Raw genomic sequence first — 18,905 nt, forward strand, 5'->3', positions numbered from 1 at the left:
ATTCCTTCCAAGGGTTGGAGGAACAATGGAGTATGTTGATAAACATAAGTTGTGGCAGATGTGGTAAAGGAGAAGGGATGAAAGTGTAAGGCTAGTGGCTGGATTGTGAGAATAATATTCAGAATCTATTGTAGTACCCTTTTCTGGAGGATAGAAGTGCAAAATGTGGGCAGATGGATCAGGGGCTTTTTCTAGAGCCTGTTCAATGATGCATTGTGCCTTGGATAAGAATGAATGATAGGAACCCCCCACCCCCTTTAATTTGAAGTCCTAGCACTTCATCAAAAACAATGATTTTAAGGACAGTGTTAAGAATGATGCAGCTACCAGAACTTCACAAGGACAGGCGGGCATTAATAGCACTGAAGATTTAACAGCACAGCATAAGTCATGTCCTAATTGACTTTATGGAGAGCTATGAGACAGCTGAGCTCAAGGAACACTGACATCCAAAAAGGTCAAGAGATACTACAGGGTCACATTGATCCTGGTCACACACTGGAGTCCCAGCAGATGAAATTAAGCGATTTATGGTGCCAAGGTCAGCAAGGAACAAAACAGCGAGCCCACCTAAGTCCATCACTCGATGAAGGTCTAACAGGAGGAAGACCATCGGAATTCCAGTCTTGTTAAAAGTGTTGTAAATGGAGTGAAATTAATTTGTGGGGTTTCTAAAGAAAAGATCCATTAATTGCTCTTTATTTCAAAACAATTTGCATAACTTTAAGACTAAAGTCTACGTCAGTCATCTTTAGGATGGGATGACAATGGCTTGTTTCAACATTAGAGACCTGATGTTTAAAAGATTTGTTAGCAATTTCCTAGTAGACAAGTGTAGATAATAGAGAGATTGTGTAGATATTCACTGTGAAGTAAGATGTACCACATGGGTAGTGCAAAGGTACAAATATTACTGATGCCTTCACAGTTACTGCCTACTTTTAAAGTTATATTTCCATTTGGCAAGTCAACAGGTTAATGGGTATTATAATGCAACTGAATAAGTGGTGTACTACATTCATCATCATTAGTTTTTTAAACTCACCTTGAGAAGTTCTGTTGATAAAGACTTAACTGTTGCTTCAAGTTTTCCAATGTGAACCTGCTTTTTCTCTGCATTAGTTTCTAGAACCATCTGAATCAAATGTAAAGAAAAATGTCATTCAACGGAGCCCGAAAATAAATATTTTGCTTTACATGCAACCACTGATTATGTAGTGATTCTTTCCATAACTATCTCTGAAAGAAAATGCTCGAAACCTTTTGTTCCTGTGTTGCATCAAGAACTTCTTTAGTCCTTATCACTAGCTGGTCTTTGTCTTTGATCTCTTGTTCCAAGACAGCCACTCGAGTTTGTAGTTGGTTTGTGTGCTTCTCTTTCTCATGGCATTCAGCATCAAGAGTAGAGTTTTCGCGCCTTAGGGACTGGACCTCTTGCTTCGCCCTCTGGCATTCCTTTGAAATAAAACAGAAACAAAACAAAATTAAAGGAAATGTGCACTGGGGCTATGCAGAGAGTATGGGCACTCACCTGGGAGAACTCAGGTACACTTATTTTAGATCAATACCACATTCTCCAGACATGTACAAAGTATAAATATGTATAGGATAGATCAGATCAATAGGACAAAAAATAATTGGCAATGGTCACCTAGAAAATCTACATGCATCCAGCCACTGTAGACCAATTTACGACAACTGCCTTACAGGAAATAAATCCCATTCAAGCCCTGTCAGCAAGTCTCTTTACCAACTTGTCTACAATATCACAGAATTAAGCAGACATTTTCCTCAGAAGATATTGTTCAGAGAGGTGGTCTGAAAAAGAGATTTCCTTGAATGATATCCTGGACAGTAACTGAACTCATAAAAAATGTTTTCTCTTTTTCTAGCACCAGAACGTTGAACTTTCTGGAAGAAGTATCTATTAGTGACTGAAATCTTCTAATTTTATTCAGGGGAGAATCTACGAAGTTTGCCTCAATAGCACCACCTAATCTTACCAGTGGCCACTTTCAAATGCCCCTTAGTTTTTATACTAATTTGTATGGCTGAGGTTTTCAAAGTCATCGGGCACCTGAATTCAGTCACTTATCACAACCTATTGAAATATGCACCCATCCACCTCTTCAAACAACAAAGGAAGCACCGGGCAATTGTGCATTAAGGATCAATGAAGGTGGGACTATTATGGGCCTTGAAAGGCCTCAATCAAGGCAGCAGAGAAAATCTTGTGATACTTCATCAGTAATAGCCTTTCTACTACAACTTGCATGTTATGGGGAAGTGGGCATTTTAACCTGCAATGTAGATGAGGAATTATGCCCATGAAACACGTTGTGAAATAAATGAACCTATTTTACCTGCTCCCGACCCTGCATGTAGCCATCTTCAAGGAAACCCATAACCTTGTCACCAGATGATAAGCAGAAGTCTTAGTTAAGGGAGTGAAACATAACCAAGGTAACCTTTTTAACTTCCGCTTCATCATTTTCGAAAATCTGTATAGGCAGCTCAGAAGGCACCTTAACGGGTGAATACAGTTGATCTTATTAATAGGACAGATTTTGACTGTGCTGCCATTGATAAGGATGCTCTCTTTCAGGTGAAAGATTTCCTAGCTGTCAACAAGGTTGTCATTGACCCCCAAGTGTGTCATTAACTAGGCTTCTATCATTGAGAGTAACATGTTTGACAAGACTGTTGCTAAAAAAGATGTGGTTGACAGTATGTTTCTTGTCACAGGTGTGGTTGTGACACAGTTAACCAATAATGCAGGTCAACAAAGGGGCCCTCATTGATGGAGTCGAGTTGATGAAATAGTGGTTTATAGAACTCCCTATGGTGAAATAATAGTTGCAAGTGTAGTGTGCTGGTCGTAGGGAGCACCATCAGGGAGCATTTGACAGTAAATATGGTTTGAGATTTTGTAGGATTCAGATCTAGAAGGTGTGTGAGCTTCGGTTCATATAAAGCAAGCATGTCTCACCCAGCACTGCTTTATAGCCCAGTAGTAATGTAAAATCTAATGTATACAACATAATCAGGCTACATTTGGTAGAGAATTGCCAGGGTTACAGATCAGTAAATTTTTTGTTCTGATAAGGGGCACGCCACAACCCATCTTACTGCTGGTTTTACTTCACTTTATCTCCTTTTTCTAAGAATTCCCTCCATCTGATTCAGACTGGAAGGGGAATCCCGTTTCACCATCCTTCCTTTCTATCCCAGTGTCCGCACTAAATGCTGTCTCTTCCAGTATATCCCTCACTCATTACCCTGGTAACAATAGGCAATTCCTCCCTATCCAGGACCCATACGCTTGCGGTTTGTACCTTCACTGCTTAATTTCCTCCAATGTCTCTCCCATGAGAAAACAGCTTGCTTCTTCACCAGTGAACCTGCAAAGGACATGGCAGAAGGACACCCTGCCACTCACCTCTACTGGAGTGACAGTAATCCTTCATTTGCTTTGTTCTGTTAAACCATGATTTAACGAGAAACCCTGAGCTAATGATGTCATAGTAAATTCATCAAGTTAATGTAAAGCACATTGACTATTACAGTGCTTCAGGGACTGTCATTACTGTAAACATACCGATTCTGTAAAATGCAAACAAAAATGCTTATTTTTAAACTGCTTCAGTGAATTGTAATCCAAAAATAGTACTATTTGTAAACCAATTTGTATTGCAAGAATTGGTGAAAAACATAATTCCATTGAGATTATTTTAAAATCAAAACTATAATACCAAGAATTCAAAAAAATCCTCACATCATCAATTCCAGAAAGCTTAGCTTTAAGTTCTCTGATTGTAGAGTCAGCTTTATATCGCCTCTCAGTTAACTCCTTGTTGGCAAGCTCCAGCTCTGTAAGTCGGTTCTGTAGCTGTTGGATACTTTTATGATGTAAGCTTTCCAGCTCTTTCCTCTGTTGTTCATTTTGCTGCTGCCACTGGGAATGTGTCTGCACGAACAAATGGACAAGTGGACAATATGGAAAGAAAGACAGACATAAAAAGATGACTTGAAAAACAGTAGATCATTTGAAGTCTCAAATAAAAAGCAAATGGCACTAATAACCTTCAGTGCTGGTGCATCCATAGATTCACAAGCTTGATTCATTCCATGTCGTGCAGCAGGGAGATCACAGTAACATTACATATTTATTAATTAAAAAGTATTTATATATCACAAACCTGGTCACATGGACAGCAGAACATTTTACAAATACCAACAGTAAGAATTAAAAGGCACATGGCATGATAATAAATGGGGAGTAGAGAGATGGAGATGCAATCTGACAATACACCGATTGATTAGTTACCTCTTAAACCTGGTGAACTCATGCTTCAAAACTAAAGGTAAAGTGGCCACTAATAAGGCTTACAAGATAGTGAGTGAATACTATCTTTCAATATACAGACATCTTTCCATCTGACTTTCTATACAGTTGTGGTTGAGAATGCTCATGACAGGATGAGCAAATGCCTGCATTCTGACACAAAGCAGAAGCACATTCTAAATTTCAAGGAGCTGGGATGTAAAACCCTGTGACATTAAGTCATATTACAGACTTGTCCTCCCCGCTTGCAGAGAAGGTGTGGGTGGTTCATTAGGATGACAAGAGGGTTGGAATTCATTTGCAGGAGATCGTGCACCAATACTCCCTATATACTCCTACTACATAGTGGAGCTATTAGAATGATCACAGATGGTCCCTCGTGACCTTGCTGTTCACTTTGGAAATCATTTAACCCCTTCGGGGCTGATGACGAGCTCAGCTCGTCATCGGCGTAACCTGCCCTATTCTGATGACGAGCTGAGCTCGTCACGTAACGCGGGTTATTTTTAAAACGCAGCTCGCAGCGGGAAAACCACTAGCGCGCATGCGGTTAAAAGAAGAAAAACACACCACACCAGTTTATCAAGCACTTTTCCTCGACCCCAGCTGCCAATCTCTGCTGTTGGAGAACTAGGATGTCTTGTGTCTCCATGTCTAGCTCCTGAGGTCACCAGTGTTGAAAAACCTTTAGCAGCTGAAAAGGATCCATTATCTATTTGTAAGTCCCCTTAATCTACTTGGATAATGCACCCAACTCCTAATAAGTATCCCTACAACAGGGAAATAATATTGGCGACTGTCCAGTCCGAGTCTCTTCATATCGAGCATGGCACTTTACTTCTTGATCCTCCAGCCTCCCCACCGTGGTTTGGTTATATAAGACATTTAAGTCACAGTTGCTCTCTTCACTAGTTCAGCAGCTCCTGTAAAACAGGGCAGAAAAGCCTGGAGCCTGAGGAAAATTACTCCCCTCTTTCGAAAAATGTGTGTGTTGACACTCACTGGATTATCTGGTTAATGTCCTCTGAAGGATTCCTACACTGAATTAACATTTGTGTGGACGCTCTAAAGTTTAGAACCACACTGAAGTTGTGATCTTGTTGCTAGTACTGTACTGCTGTCTTTAGTTGATGTGGAATATGCCCCACGTCACCACATGTTCTGCTATTTGTGGCCACTAAAAATCTAACTCCTGTTGTGTAGGGTGCGGGTGAGGAGGACAGAACAATATCTGTGGCTAAATGGAGGACTAATCCTAGGAGAGACCTTTAGGATCAAACAGTACTGATGTGGGGGGTGGCAAAAGTCCTTGGCCATGGAAATTAGCTTTTGCACCCCATCAAAAGATGGAAAGGCTTTGGCTCAAGTTGCGTCTAGCACTCCTCCCAGAAGTAGTATTTACGAGCTGTAGGATAAGCTTGTCTTTCTTCAGTCATTCCATAGCTCAATTACGTTTTCAAATTATTGAATTAATTCCGCAGAGACTAGGACTGGACAATGCGAAAATCCTCTCCAGAGAGAAGCTTTCTGGATACGCAAATTACAGACACTTACCCCGAATGGGTTGAATGATAAAATGATTTGCTTTCTTTGAGTTTCAAACACTTGACCCCCCAGGGACTCAAACACACTGTGAGATGTATGTTCAGACAATACTACATAACATCAATGTACACGAACGAAAGAGTTAGAATGCAACAAAATAGAGCTTCTTTAACATATGAGTTTTTTTCATAATATGAGTTTCTACTACTGATTAGTATGTAAATAGGAAGGAGGAAACACACAGATTATGGTTATATTTTTTATGTTTCATATCTACATTTGGTTTTATTGCATTCCCTTTTCTAAATTCACACGCAATTGCATAAGTACTGATGACTAATGTTCATGTGGAAGCTTTCAAACATTGAACAATGAGCGCATCTTTTAACTTCCACCATTTAATATTAGCATCAAAACCAATAAAAACTCCTCCTCTATGGACAAACTAACAATTAAGAAAGGACTGTTAGCTAGGGAAAGCTTCGGACGACAGATTTTGACATAAGATGCTTTCCGAAAGTTAATTACTCGTGTAATTTTATTTATACACAACTTCACATGTATCGACGATTGCTGTTCATGAGGGAGCTTCTTTATACTGCACATAAAGTATTCTTTAATCTTCACCATTTGATAAAGGCGACGGAATTAGTTTAAACCAGTATGAACCATTTGTCTATTGCTACGCACCGTGTAGCAATGAACTAGCAATAAAGAAAGGACTTCCGTCGGTTAGAGTTAGCTCCGGTCGATCGGCTTGGTGAAGGACGCTTTTTGAAAGGCAGTAGTTTGCGCAAACGGTAAGCTTACTCTCGAGTAAGTGTTTTACGTGTAACTGACCGGCCTTAATATCAATAGTAAGTTCCCTAATAGGTCAGCTTTCTTGTATTCCTTATATCCACAGTGAATCGTGATTCAAGATATAGCGAGACCAACGTTATTTCCACAAGGCTCACAGGTAAAAGCTTTTCTTGAAACTTCTGAAAACCCACAAATCTCATTTTTTTCAAACAGCAAAATATTATACTCAAGGGCAATTGTAATTCTTGTCCCATCTAGGTTTATCACATATGCGCATTTAAGAAACCCACAGGTGAGCATATACACGCGTGCGACTTTACATAAAATAAATACTTGGTTTGGTTTACCTTCAAGTAATTTTGAGCAACCCCTTTTTTTTTCCAGACGTCTTAATAGGCAAAAAGATTCAGGTAACCCCATTTACCATAATATCCCTGTAGTTTCTATTTAAATAAAATAAACTCAATTTTTTAATTATATAATATTTTTTCTTTAGATGTATTACTGCCAACAGACTAAAGCAAACTAGTAAAGGACTGATTGTGTTGTCCCATTTTCGTGGTAAGAACCGATAAATTGTACACATTGTAGAAATTTAGCAACCTCCGTAAGCTCCAAAAGTAACAAAGTTTCCTTGTTCTTTTCTTCTAAACAGACCCCCGACGAAGGGGCCAAAGCCCCGAAATGCATTGGGTTTTTATTTATTTGGAAATGTGAATTTGTTTGTATTTAAAATGTTACAATGATGTAATAATTGCTGACTTTGCAAGCAATCATGTAGGAGCATAAAAGGTAATTGTGAAATTTACATTCTTTGAACTGTTGATAAAAAAATTGAACTAAACGAACCATAGGAGAATTTGTATCTTTAGTAGTGCGTGTTAGAGTCCTGGTGACTTCTTGATACCAGGCCACATATTCTTTTCTTCAGTAGTTGCCAAATAACGAGACAGGCTGCTGCAGACAATTAGGGTGGTTGAGCTGCATTTCCATACTTTTATCGGCGAGTCTTGGGTAAGGGAAAACCTGATGACCTGGTCTCGAGAGGTGGGCTTCCACTGGGGAGTGTTTGGGGGCAAGGGGGAGGGCAAGACATTTTGGGAAGATCCTAGGTGCAGATTTGAATCCAAACAAAGGAGTTCTGAATTCAATCTTTAGCCAACAAGAGAAAATCAAAGTAATGCTTGCGGTTGTCGGTATACTGAAACATCTATCTAGAAGACATAAGCAAGTCATACTGTATCTGAAAGACGGTGATTGCCTCCTGTATGCTCACCGTCCAGAATAGCTGTTTCTTCAGACAATTATTGAGCGGTCTGCCATGCTAGATGGATCTCCAACCTCTGATATTCTTTCAGCCCATGAGGACAAAGACTATTTTCATTTTTAAATTATCAGGGACCACAGACTGAGACTAGGTCTAGCATACTGTGCAGTTGTTATGGACAAGGTGAGGAATCAAGCACATCAGACACTCCTTCTGCGGGTGAACATTAACCTTGAAAGATTTTTTTTTATTTCTTTTTATTAACAATCATCGACGTACAAAGACACAAAATACTAGTACAATCTCTGTTTAGGCGAGACAGAATCTGGTAACATTTATGAACATCGCACACAGTTAGGACAAGCTCAAGGCGTAGGTGAGTCGTCAAGGACAATGTCTTGGGGCGGAATACATATGTCCCCTCTGTATGAGTTCCATGGCCCCCATAGACAGGACCATTTTTGGGGCAGCCCCAAGCATCGAAAGCCGTCTTCTCACGGAACATGCACCAATCCATACATATCTTCCATGCTCCCAGTGTGGGTGGAGCTGCAGCCTCCCCATGCCTGTGCAATGTTCCTTTTTGCCACCATAAAGTGACCCATTGCATTTGGTTTGTGTTGAGATCAATTGGCTCCCAAATGTTCAGTAAGCATCTGCGCGCTTTTGGGAGAAGAGACACAGCCAGGACCTCCCTTACCACTTCATGTACCTCTTTCCAGTAGGACTGAAGGTGATGTGTAAGAAGGTGCCTACCTGTCCACAGTGTCTACGACAGTCTCCCGCAATTGCCCTTCCCATCTGCACAAGTATAGGTCCTGTCAAATATATATCCTGTGGAGGATTTTAAGTTGTACAAGTCGTAGTCGTGCCGGAATCGCCACCTCCCTAGGAGAGGACACGGCGTTTTGCCAGTCCTCGTCCTCCAATTCAATACCGTCGGCCTCCCACTTTTGTCGTAAGAGCGCTAAAGGGTCATCCATGTTGTAGATTAATTTGTTATAAATCAACGAGATAGTCTTTCTGGGAGGTGACCGTACAATATCCTACTCTCCAATGGGGAGGACTCCGGGGGGGGGCAGGAACCCCTGGGAATGACGGCACGTAAGGTATGTCGTACCTGTGTGTAACGGAAATACTCAGTATCGGCAAGTTCGTGTTGGTCCTGGAGGGCAGCAAACGATTTTCTGTCAGTCTTCTCCCATAGGTCGTTTATCCGAGAGATGCCAATCATACCCCACCTATAAAATCTCTTTGTCGTACATAGATTCCCTAGTCCTGCAGAGTCCCACAGGGGGGTGGCCAATGTCAGTTTACCCTCCAATCCCAGGGATCTGTTGCCAGCATGCCATACTGCTATCGAGTGTCCAGTAGGGCCTGTTATTGGAGGACGAGCGGGTTTGGCGTAAAGCGATCTATTATAGTTCCCACCCGGAAGAAGCAATCTGTCCATACGATAGCCTGGGTCGTCGGGTGCTCCGTAGGTGCCGTGATTGATAGCAGACATATGGGCCGCCCAATAATATTTTTGAATATCAGGGAGAGCGATGCCACAATCATACCATTTCAGGGTATGTTTCTTGAGAGCTATGCGTGGTGTTCCATTCCACAACAGCTCTCTTTGAAGGTGCTCGATTTCTCTAAAAATAGGCAAGGGGGACTACATTGAGGGAGTTTTGTAGAGTGTAGAGAAAACGGGGAAGGAACATCATTTTGAATTGGGCAGCCCTGCCCAGGAGGGATAGAGGGAGAGTCCTCCAGCTGGCTATATCATGCTGTAGGCGCTGAAGGGGGGGGGGGGGGGGGGGGAGATTGTGGTCATAGCACACCGTGGTATCTAGGGAGATGAATATTCCTAAGTAGTTGAATCCCGAGGTGCTGACTTGGATGGGACAGTTACGGGGTAAGGCTTGAGTTCCCTCGTAAAGAATCTTGAAAGATTCTTATCCTCTGAAGTCAACTCAACTATGAAGAAAGCAGTGTCCTTTGGTAAAGGAACCCAGAAAGAACGATCCTAGAGTGACAGGCTGAACAAGCACTGGCGTTGCCAATAGGTTTCGCATTTGGAAAGTTGGAGCTATTGGTTTTGTAAATGACATTTTATATTTATATATCGTTATTGGCATTGTCAATAACAATATATAAATATAAAATGTCATTTACAAAACCAATAGCTCCAACTTTCCAAATGCGAAACCTATTGGCAACGCCAGTGCTTCTTTTATTTGTTGCTATTGAACGTTTTTTCAAAATAGAATAAACCCGTGTTCAAATTTCAGTCTGATTTTTAGCACATAGTGTTAGTTAAAAAAAAAAAAAAAAAAAAAAAGAAATGCACGTTTAAGTCGCATGACTTAAGTATATTGTTTCTTTCTGTGTGCAAGAAAGGACTCGCTGACAACGTAGACGCTGACGATAGGCAGCAGAATGCGGGAAGTCAACCCGCAGTGGCTGAACATTAATCATTCAAAAATAACATCGAAATTGCAGCTGCAAAGTAACATTACTGCTGATGCCCGTTTTCATGAGTCGTCAATGCAGGGGAACTGCAGCTGCTATAATTTATGATATCAATCAAAGGCATTGGTTTTATTGACAAAGCAGGCGGGAACCTGATAAAAAAAAGTACAGACAGCAGAACCGTGATTCTCTCGAGTCGCATACACGCTGTGCATGCTTGAGGGTTGTGGATGAGGGTTGTGGATGAGAGATGGCGGCTGCTCCCCAGCTTGTCCTTTTGGCACCCCTGGCGCGGTCTTTGTTACTGCTGGTCTCATTGGTCATAGCAGTAACGAGGACCAGAGAGGTAAAGGGTTTATGGTGCCGTATGCTTACAGCACGCGCTGTTACTACACAACGTGCTGTGCACTGTCCTCCCATCGAGTGTTATTTTTAAAATATTGCAAGTTGTTCGCATGAAAAGTTGTAAGTTTTGGTTTTGGGAATGATTTATTATTCCGTATTTGAAACTAGGTGTATGTATCAGCATGCAGACTCCACCCTGGATTATGTTTTTCCACCACCGGGTTCGGAGCTAAAATTCACGGATGTGTCTTTGAAACTGTGATTCCAAGAGCAAGGCGTCCCCGGCGAGGGGGGAGGGTGGCGGAAGGAGGCTGGCGGGGGGGAGGGGGCGAGAGGCAAGAAGGATGGATGAAAGAAGGGAGTGGTTAAGGGAGAGTGATTAGAGAACAAAGAGAGAGAAGGCAAGGGGGAGGGGGAGGGGGAGCGGTGACAGAGGCCAGTCGGGTAATGGAATTAGAGGAGGGTGAGGTGGTTTGAAGGGGTGGGATGGGGGAGGGGGGCGGGTGGAGAGAGGAGGAGAGAAAGGAGTCGGTGAAAGAGCTGCATTTGGAGACAGAGGGGATGGTACGAAGCAGGGGAGTAACCGAAGCCCCTTCAAGTAAGGCTGTGTGCCGGGAGAGAGAGGGGAGGTGCTGGAGAACAGATGGCCGTGCGCGAAGCGCTTGGAGAGTGTATGCTGGCAAATGGTGGGGGGGGCGGGAATGCGAGCGAGGGGAGGCTGTCGGATTAGGGAGAGATGCGCGTGCTTGTGTGGTCACGTGACCCGCTTTTGTGGTCACGTGACTCACATGCACTGTGAGAAAACCGCAGTGGTTGGACGAGTCGATCAAGCCCTTGAATTTTCGCCTATTACATTCGCAAGCGAATGATAATAGGCGAAACCTAAAAAGGGCTTGGAGTAGATGAATCAGGGAAATGAATCAGGGAAATGAATCAGGGAAATGAATCAGGGAAAAGGGTAAATAGATAGTATAAATCATATCTGTTAAAATCAACAGACCTCTGCATGAGGACGCCCCTCAAACACAAGGTGAATTAGGATGGTCGTTGGAGGGAGAAGTGAAGTTTAAAGTGGTTTTGGGAGTAACTCTTCAGAAATGCAAATACTAGACATACATGCATATGGTATGCATACGGTAAAGGATTCTCATGAGAAGTACTGAGAACCAAGGGCCTGATGTACAAAGCTCTTCTGCAATTACAGTGTTTGTGATTGCAAAAACGCCCTTTTATGATTTTGCAACTCATAAAGAGCTTTTGCGATCTTTAACAAATCATAAATAGGAGGGGGGGCATGAAATGGATGTCCGCCTTCTATTTTAGATTTGAAAGGAAATAGAACAATGGTTTGTGATTGCAACTTCCGTAACAAACCACTGAGGAGTTACAGGTCTAGAGTAAAGGTGGTAACCAATTTGCAAAAGGGCAAGGTGTTCCCTTTGGAGCACCTTACCCTTTGTGAATCATGCCAGCAGTCGTGGTGGGTGTGCAGATAGTGTTCCTCAGAGCCTCAGCTTGCAAGGGTGTCCCCAAACTAGACAATTTTAAACAAATAAATAAAACCAACACTATTGCCTTTAACAGACGCATGCTGCTTTAAAATAAAAAAAAGGTTTTCCGTATAAGAAAGCAAAGGCAGGGGATCCAGGTCTGTTGTCCCTTGCAGGCCTCCATCCCTCCACTGCCTGCCATTTACAGAGGTCACAAATTGAGACCTGCGTAAATAATATTAATTAGAGACACTGTTTTGCGTTCCCAATCACAAATCAGTTAGTGCGTAAATTGCATACTTCTGGTTTGCGAATGGGAATGATACATAGGGCCCTAAACATATTAATGTATTATATCACATCAAACTACTACAGCACACCAGAAAAGCCACTGCTTTCATGGCCTTTGAACGTTCTACCATTCATCCTAAATAACAGATAAGAAACTGTACAAGGGCTTTTCATTATGAATCAACTGAATGCTACCTTAGATATGGTGATCAGAGTTTACGGCTCTGAACATTTAACTGTGAGTATATTTTACAATGCTTGCAAATTGGTTTAATTCAACATACAGTCACTGAAATACTTCAAAAACTAGATAATTGTTTTTTGTTTTCTAGTAACCAAGCAACACTACCTTGAGTAGATCATCAGTACCTAGGGTACTTTCCCAAAAATGTCCTGAACTTCTGTTTTGTGCTAATCGCATGCTGAACCTTAAGTTAACTCCATGACGTGTTGTAAACAATGCATTACTTCTAAAATTATATATTTTGTAAGTAGTAGCAGGTACAGCTAGGAACCAGCATATGAATAATTGTATTTAACTTTGTAGTCTTCATTCAGTGCAAAGTTAAAGATGAATCAAAAAATATTTTAGTTTATTTTGCTCTCAAAATACTGCACTAAGGTTCTTGAACCCCAACTTTATAAACGCATTAAACACTTTGAAAGGAAACTACAAGAACATTTTAGAAAAGCAAAAAGTAAACATGAATATGAAAATAATTTCCAGACATGGTGTAATACCTGAAGAGCCTTTTCCTTTTCACGTGTGAGCTCCTCTGAATGTTTGTTTGTTAATGTAGCTGCTTGTGTGGTCCATTCACTTCTTAACCGGTCAAGTTCTCTGCTTTTTTCAGACAAGGTCTACACAGAAAAAAAATGTTTTTTAAAAAAGCCAACAGTTCAATCAACATGCATACCTGACCAATCAATCTGATCAAATTACCTTTACATGGTTAAACACAAATAGTTTAGCAAGGTTGTTGCGTATCTTTCACCTCATGTGACACCACCTTTCAATTAGCATTCTAGAAATAGATTGTTTGCATGATGTTCCTATCATAGTAAATTATAATGAGCTATCACCTGGGAAAGATGTAATTCTGTTCATTTGACTCAATAAGACAGTATGGGCAACAAATAAGTGCAATAACTAAAAGAGATAGTTTGTACTATGATCTAGTACAATGGGTTAGTAAAACGCCACTGACTATACAATATGCACATCATTGTTATTACACAATAAGCACCGACACTCGTTTTTAGGTCTCGGCCTGCGTAGGCTGCGCGTGCGCAGTCTCGCCGGCGAGATCTTATGTTTTAGAGTGTGGGGCTTGAACCCGCCCCTCTTCTCCATTGGCTGGCTTCCTAAACGGAGGCCAGCCATTGGAGAAGAGGGGCGTCGGTCCGTTTAAGCCCCGTCTTTTTGGGATTCGGGGGCGTTTTTTTTTCATGTTCTTTCTCTCCTCTTTCCATTGGCTGGAATTTTACATTCCAGCCAATGGGAAGAGGAGAGAAAGAAAAACACGCCCCTGAATCCAAAAATGATGCAACGTTTCTCGGAAGCATTCCGGCTTCACCTCGGAGAAACATGGTGGTGTTCGACTGCCCTCCTGATGGCTTGTTTTGTGAGTAAACTAGACTACCACAGACCTCCCTCCCCAAAAGGCAGAAAACCCGTCAACTGAGGCTGCAAGAAAGGTGCATCACCCTTTCACCACGTGCCCCCCATCACTCACCCCTCCCCGACATTTTAGCAGACCCTTTCTTCAAGTTGTGGGTGTTGGGAGGGCACGGTGCCGTTTTTGGAGGGCATAAAAAAGGGGCACCTTTCTTTCTTCTGATTATTTGGCACCTCCCGGGCGCCGGCCATTTCTGGATCATTCTCAAAGCGGCGACGTGAGGGGGAGTTTTGGAAAGGATCAGACGTCATTTTGCGACTGGGATTGCGCCGCCACCCCCTCTAAATATCCTGTCCCCACCCGAAAGGGCGAGGAAGGCCCCAGCATTACAGAATTAATTTCAAGTGACTTGCATCGCGCTTGCTTCGAACTCCATTGTAGATACCGGAGACTGCCGCCACCCCCGTGAGATTCCAACCCTTAAGGGCCGCCGATGGCTGATTTCAGCGCGGGGTGGCACCGCCACCCGGCCCCCATGGAGGGCAACTAAGCCCCCCTACCTTGAGGGGCGCCAAGTGACGAATACTTCCTCCCCCACCCGGAATAAGGGACAGGATGCCGGCGCCGCAGGTGTAGGACCCATCCCGGAGGCGGTGTTTTGTAACCCCACCCCCACATAATCTTCAGGTAAGTGGTGGGGTATTTTAGAGACGGGCCTGGCGGGTTGGAGCGGTCTAGGTATGGTTTACGCAACTGGTATGGGTTGTTTGGGGCAATTTAAGTATACATGACTGCGTTCATGCGTGTGGATGTGTGTCACTGTACAATTATTTTGCTGTGTATATGGACACTGCTGATTGTTGGCATTTTCAGTGTGTAGCACAGTGCCAGTGGTCCCAGAAATGTGTGCCATTCAGTGTGTGCACGTATGCGTGCGTGGATCTCCGAGTCTGCTCCCCAGCTTAGCTTTTACTTTGCGTGGCTGGTGCCAGTGCATTTGTGGGTGTGTTGTATATATTGGCGTGTGCCTGGCAGTGCCTGCACGCCACTCTTTGTGAATGGCATTGGATTTGCTGGTCCTCAAAACGATGTTGTCTATTTGCATTTCACTTTCAAGCATGTACGTGTATCTTAAGTATATGTTTGTGCACTCTACATGCACGTTTACCATGTATGTGTGTAGATGAATGCGTCTCTGCGCGCATTCACAAGCATCACTTCCCAGAACACACACGTGTAATGTCTCTGCGTTTACTAGGAACTGCAGTATGTATGCACGCGCGTGAGCACTGCGAGACTATTGTGAACAGCTTGTTTGATTGGCACTACCTTGCTGTTGAATGCACAGCAATACCAGTGTTATGCACGTGCGCATCACTGACGTGTTGACAGCACAGAGGAGTGTGCACTGCTCTGTGGGTGTTGTATAGTGCACCTAATGTGTGAGTGATAGGTAGCTTTCGTTTCTTATATATGCCAGATGTGTATGGTGGTTATTGCAGACCGAACACATTGCATGTGCTCTACGTGCATGACTGCACATGACTGGTGAGTGCATCATTCGCTGCTGTACATCATTCTGAAGTGTGTGCACTGTTAATGAAAGAGCACTAGATGTAGGAGCGTGCACGGCGTGAGCCATGGCTGTGTCCATCTAAATGATGTATACTCGCAGTTTTCACGAATTTGCACACAGTGTGCACGTTTGTTAGCTTGTACATTATTAGTGCGTGTGACCTGCATTTACCAATTCACACATTGGCGTGTGTGAGCAGAATACAGGAGCCATGTAGTAAGCAATTGCTTTCTCAACTTGGTTACATGTTAACAGCATGTGCTGTTTGCACAAACACTGCTAAATAGACATTTCACGAGGGATCACCTGTTGTCTTGTAGTGTGTGTGTGTGTGTGTGTGTGTGTGTGTGTGTGTGTTTTTCTGTGTGTGTGTGGCTCTGTGTCTGCTAATACTCTCTACTACTCTTGAATGCTCACCTATTGCCATTGTAAATGACAATACCATTTATTTATGTTTTAAAAGAAAATGAAAAAAATGCCATTTGCAATGCCAATAGCTCTAACTTTAACAAAGCCGCGACCATTGCATTGTAAATGCTTGTTAAACCAATGCGGGCCAAAGGTTGAGTTAATGAAATCTCAGGAGGCCAAAAAAAAAAAAAAACACACAGGTTAACAGGCACAACTAAAGGTCAGTGTAAGAGTAATTGTTCAAGCAATATGACTTTAGGGATGGTGAACGTTTTTTATCTGATAAGCGGAAGCTGTAGATCAAAGTCAGATCTCAAGGGATAGATCATGGTCAGTCTAAGCAATAACGGGGGAGGAAGGGTCAGACTTGCTTGCAGTAAGTTGCTGAAACATAATATTGTATGCAATTAGACCGATTGTTAAGGATCCCAGTAACTTGAAATCATGATCTATGATCAATTATGTGCTCATTTATAATATTATCTGACCTTACTCTGCATTTTTTTAAATTGTGTTGAATCTCAACAGATAAACTTTTTACGATATAAGCACGATATTAAGGAACGTGTAGTGTCGTCATATACAGACATGAATCGTCTTACTAAATAAGTTTGAGCGTCCATGAGATGAATGGACACAAAGTAGCACTTCCTAGGCGAACCAGTTTGCAAGCACACAAATAACAAACACGCACTTTTGGTAAATAACAGTGTGCAACAAACGAACCGAACATGAGATTGGGGAACTGTTGGAAAATAAACTATTTATGTTGATCATTTATGTTGAATGTTGATGATAAAATGGTCAGCAATACTTAATTTACTATGTCCAGATTTCTTTTCACTTTGTACATGTTGCATTTCATAGATTTTTATGAAAGCTTCTAAAGCATATCTGTTCCTTCATGAAAAACAGCTGTTTGATAAATCAATCAATTAAAATGGCTGTCAACTAATCTCTAAAACAACAAGCATTTACAATGCAACGGTTTCGCCTTTGCAAAAGTTAGAGCTATTGGCATTGTAAATGACAAAATTTGTATTTATGTGTTGGCAATGGCAATAGCTTAATCTCTCGCAAATGCCACACCCACACCCACAGAGAGCCCCCCACACAGAGCCCCACCCACACACACACCCACACAGAGCCTCCCCACACACACACATAGCCCCCCCACACAGAGCCCCCCCCACACCCACACAGAGCCCCCCCCACACACCCACACAGAGCCCCCACACACCCACACAGAGCCCCCCCCACACACTGCGAGCCACCATATTATAGTAGCAATTCATTACATACTGAGCGCGTGCATTTTATGATAATGCTTACCCTAACATAATGCTTTCCCTGGTTTACGGGTGGTATTCCTGGTATATTGTTGGTAGCCATGGCATGACAATACCAAGGAACAAATATAAATACTTTATCTAATAACATTAAAGCTCAAGCAGTCGCAGAGAAAAGAGGAATCAATGCAAGCGAATATACAAAAAACGACGTATTAGTTAAGATGAATAACGAAACCACTCCAAAACACAGTCCAGGTACATGTTGTCAATGGCAAGGCAAAACCTAATTTGTTTCTAAAGGCTCGGGATCTAAATGGGCATCTTTACTTTTGACCCAGCCAACATCGAGGATTGAAGAGACAGTCAAACAGAAAACGTTTTCAAACTATCAAACTATTTCACTTCATACATTTTGTTAAGTAGTGCGTTGGTAATGCATTAGGAAATCATTCTGGATATTATCACATTTAACAAGCACTGGCGTTGCCAATAGGTCTCGCAGTAGGAAAGTTGGAGCTATTGGTTTTGTAAATCTATTAATTTTTTAACTTATGTTGACGTTTTTAAAGTAGCAAAATTATGTTTTTTGTTTTTTATAATCACAATCCCCCAGATTCATCATGCTCCTCTTTTGCAAGTCCTTAATAGCGATTGTTAAGGAATCGCAATTAAAGACTCGCAAAACGGGATGCATGTAGAAATTCTAAAATGTATAGTGATTTCTACATCTTCCTTATTTGCGATTCGCTAATTGCTAATCGCAATTAAGGAATGACTCCATAGGCCCATAGGAATGAATGGGGAGTTAATCCTTATTTGCGATTTGCAATTAGCGAATCGCAAATAAGAAAGCAATTTCAAGGGTGTCCAAAGGACACCCTGTAGCACCCCTGAAATGGTGATTTACACTGGTGTTGCGCACACACATGTGCACTAAGTGTGTGCAGTATGCAATGAGTGTGTACAGTATGCACTGAGTGCGGACTGTATGCAGTGTGATAGAAGGCTGAGTGCACTGAGTGAGGCCTGTGTGGATTGTGAGTGAGGCATGTGTGCAGTGTGAGTGAGGGCTGTGTGCACTGAGTGAGGGCTGCTTGCACTGAGTAACGCCTGTTTGCAGTGTGAGTGAGGCCTGTGTGCAGGGTGAGTGAGAGCTGTGTGCACTGAGTGAGTGCTGTGTGCACTGTGAGTTATGTCTGTGTGCACTGAGTGTGTGCAGTATGCACTTATTGCGGACTGTATGCAGTGTGATTGAAGGCTGTGTACACTGAGTGAGGCCTGTGTGCAGTGTGAGTGAGGCCTGTGTGCAGTGTGAGTGAGTGCTGTGTGCACTGATTGAGGGCTGCTTGCACTGAGTAACGCCTGTTAGCAGTGTGAGTGATCCCTGTGTGCAGTGCGAGTGAGTGCTGTGTGCAGTGAGTGCGTGCTGTGTGCACTGAGTGAGTGCTGTGTGCACTGTGAGT

The 18,905-nt window shown here is 42.4% G+C and overlaps 1 protein-coding gene across 1 annotated transcript in view; it reads right to left on the minus strand.

Moving 5' to 3' along the window:
* The window catches only part of SASS6 (SAS-6 centriolar assembly protein), a 208,140-nt gene that overhangs the window by 132,096 nt on the left and 57,139 nt on the right, over positions 1-18,905 (minus strand). Inside the window, exons 7-10 of the mRNA XM_078644440.1 lie at positions 13,286-13,405; positions 3,776-3,967; positions 1,261-1,455; positions 1,046-1,135 (exon numbers count right to left, since the gene is read on the minus strand). Of these exons, the coding sequence (XP_078500566.1) occupies positions 1,046-1,135; positions 1,261-1,455; positions 3,776-3,967; positions 13,286-13,405 (597 nt within the window). The remainder of the gene's footprint in view (positions 1-1,045; positions 1,136-1,260; positions 1,456-3,775; positions 3,968-13,285; positions 13,406-18,905) is intronic.

The sequence above is a fragment of the Lissotriton helveticus genome, chromosome 1_1 (genome assembly GCF_964261635.1).
Source record: "Lissotriton helveticus chromosome 1_1, aLisHel1.1, whole genome shotgun sequence".
NCBI classification, from domain to species: Eukaryota; Metazoa; Chordata; class Amphibia; order Caudata; family Salamandridae; genus Lissotriton; species Lissotriton helveticus.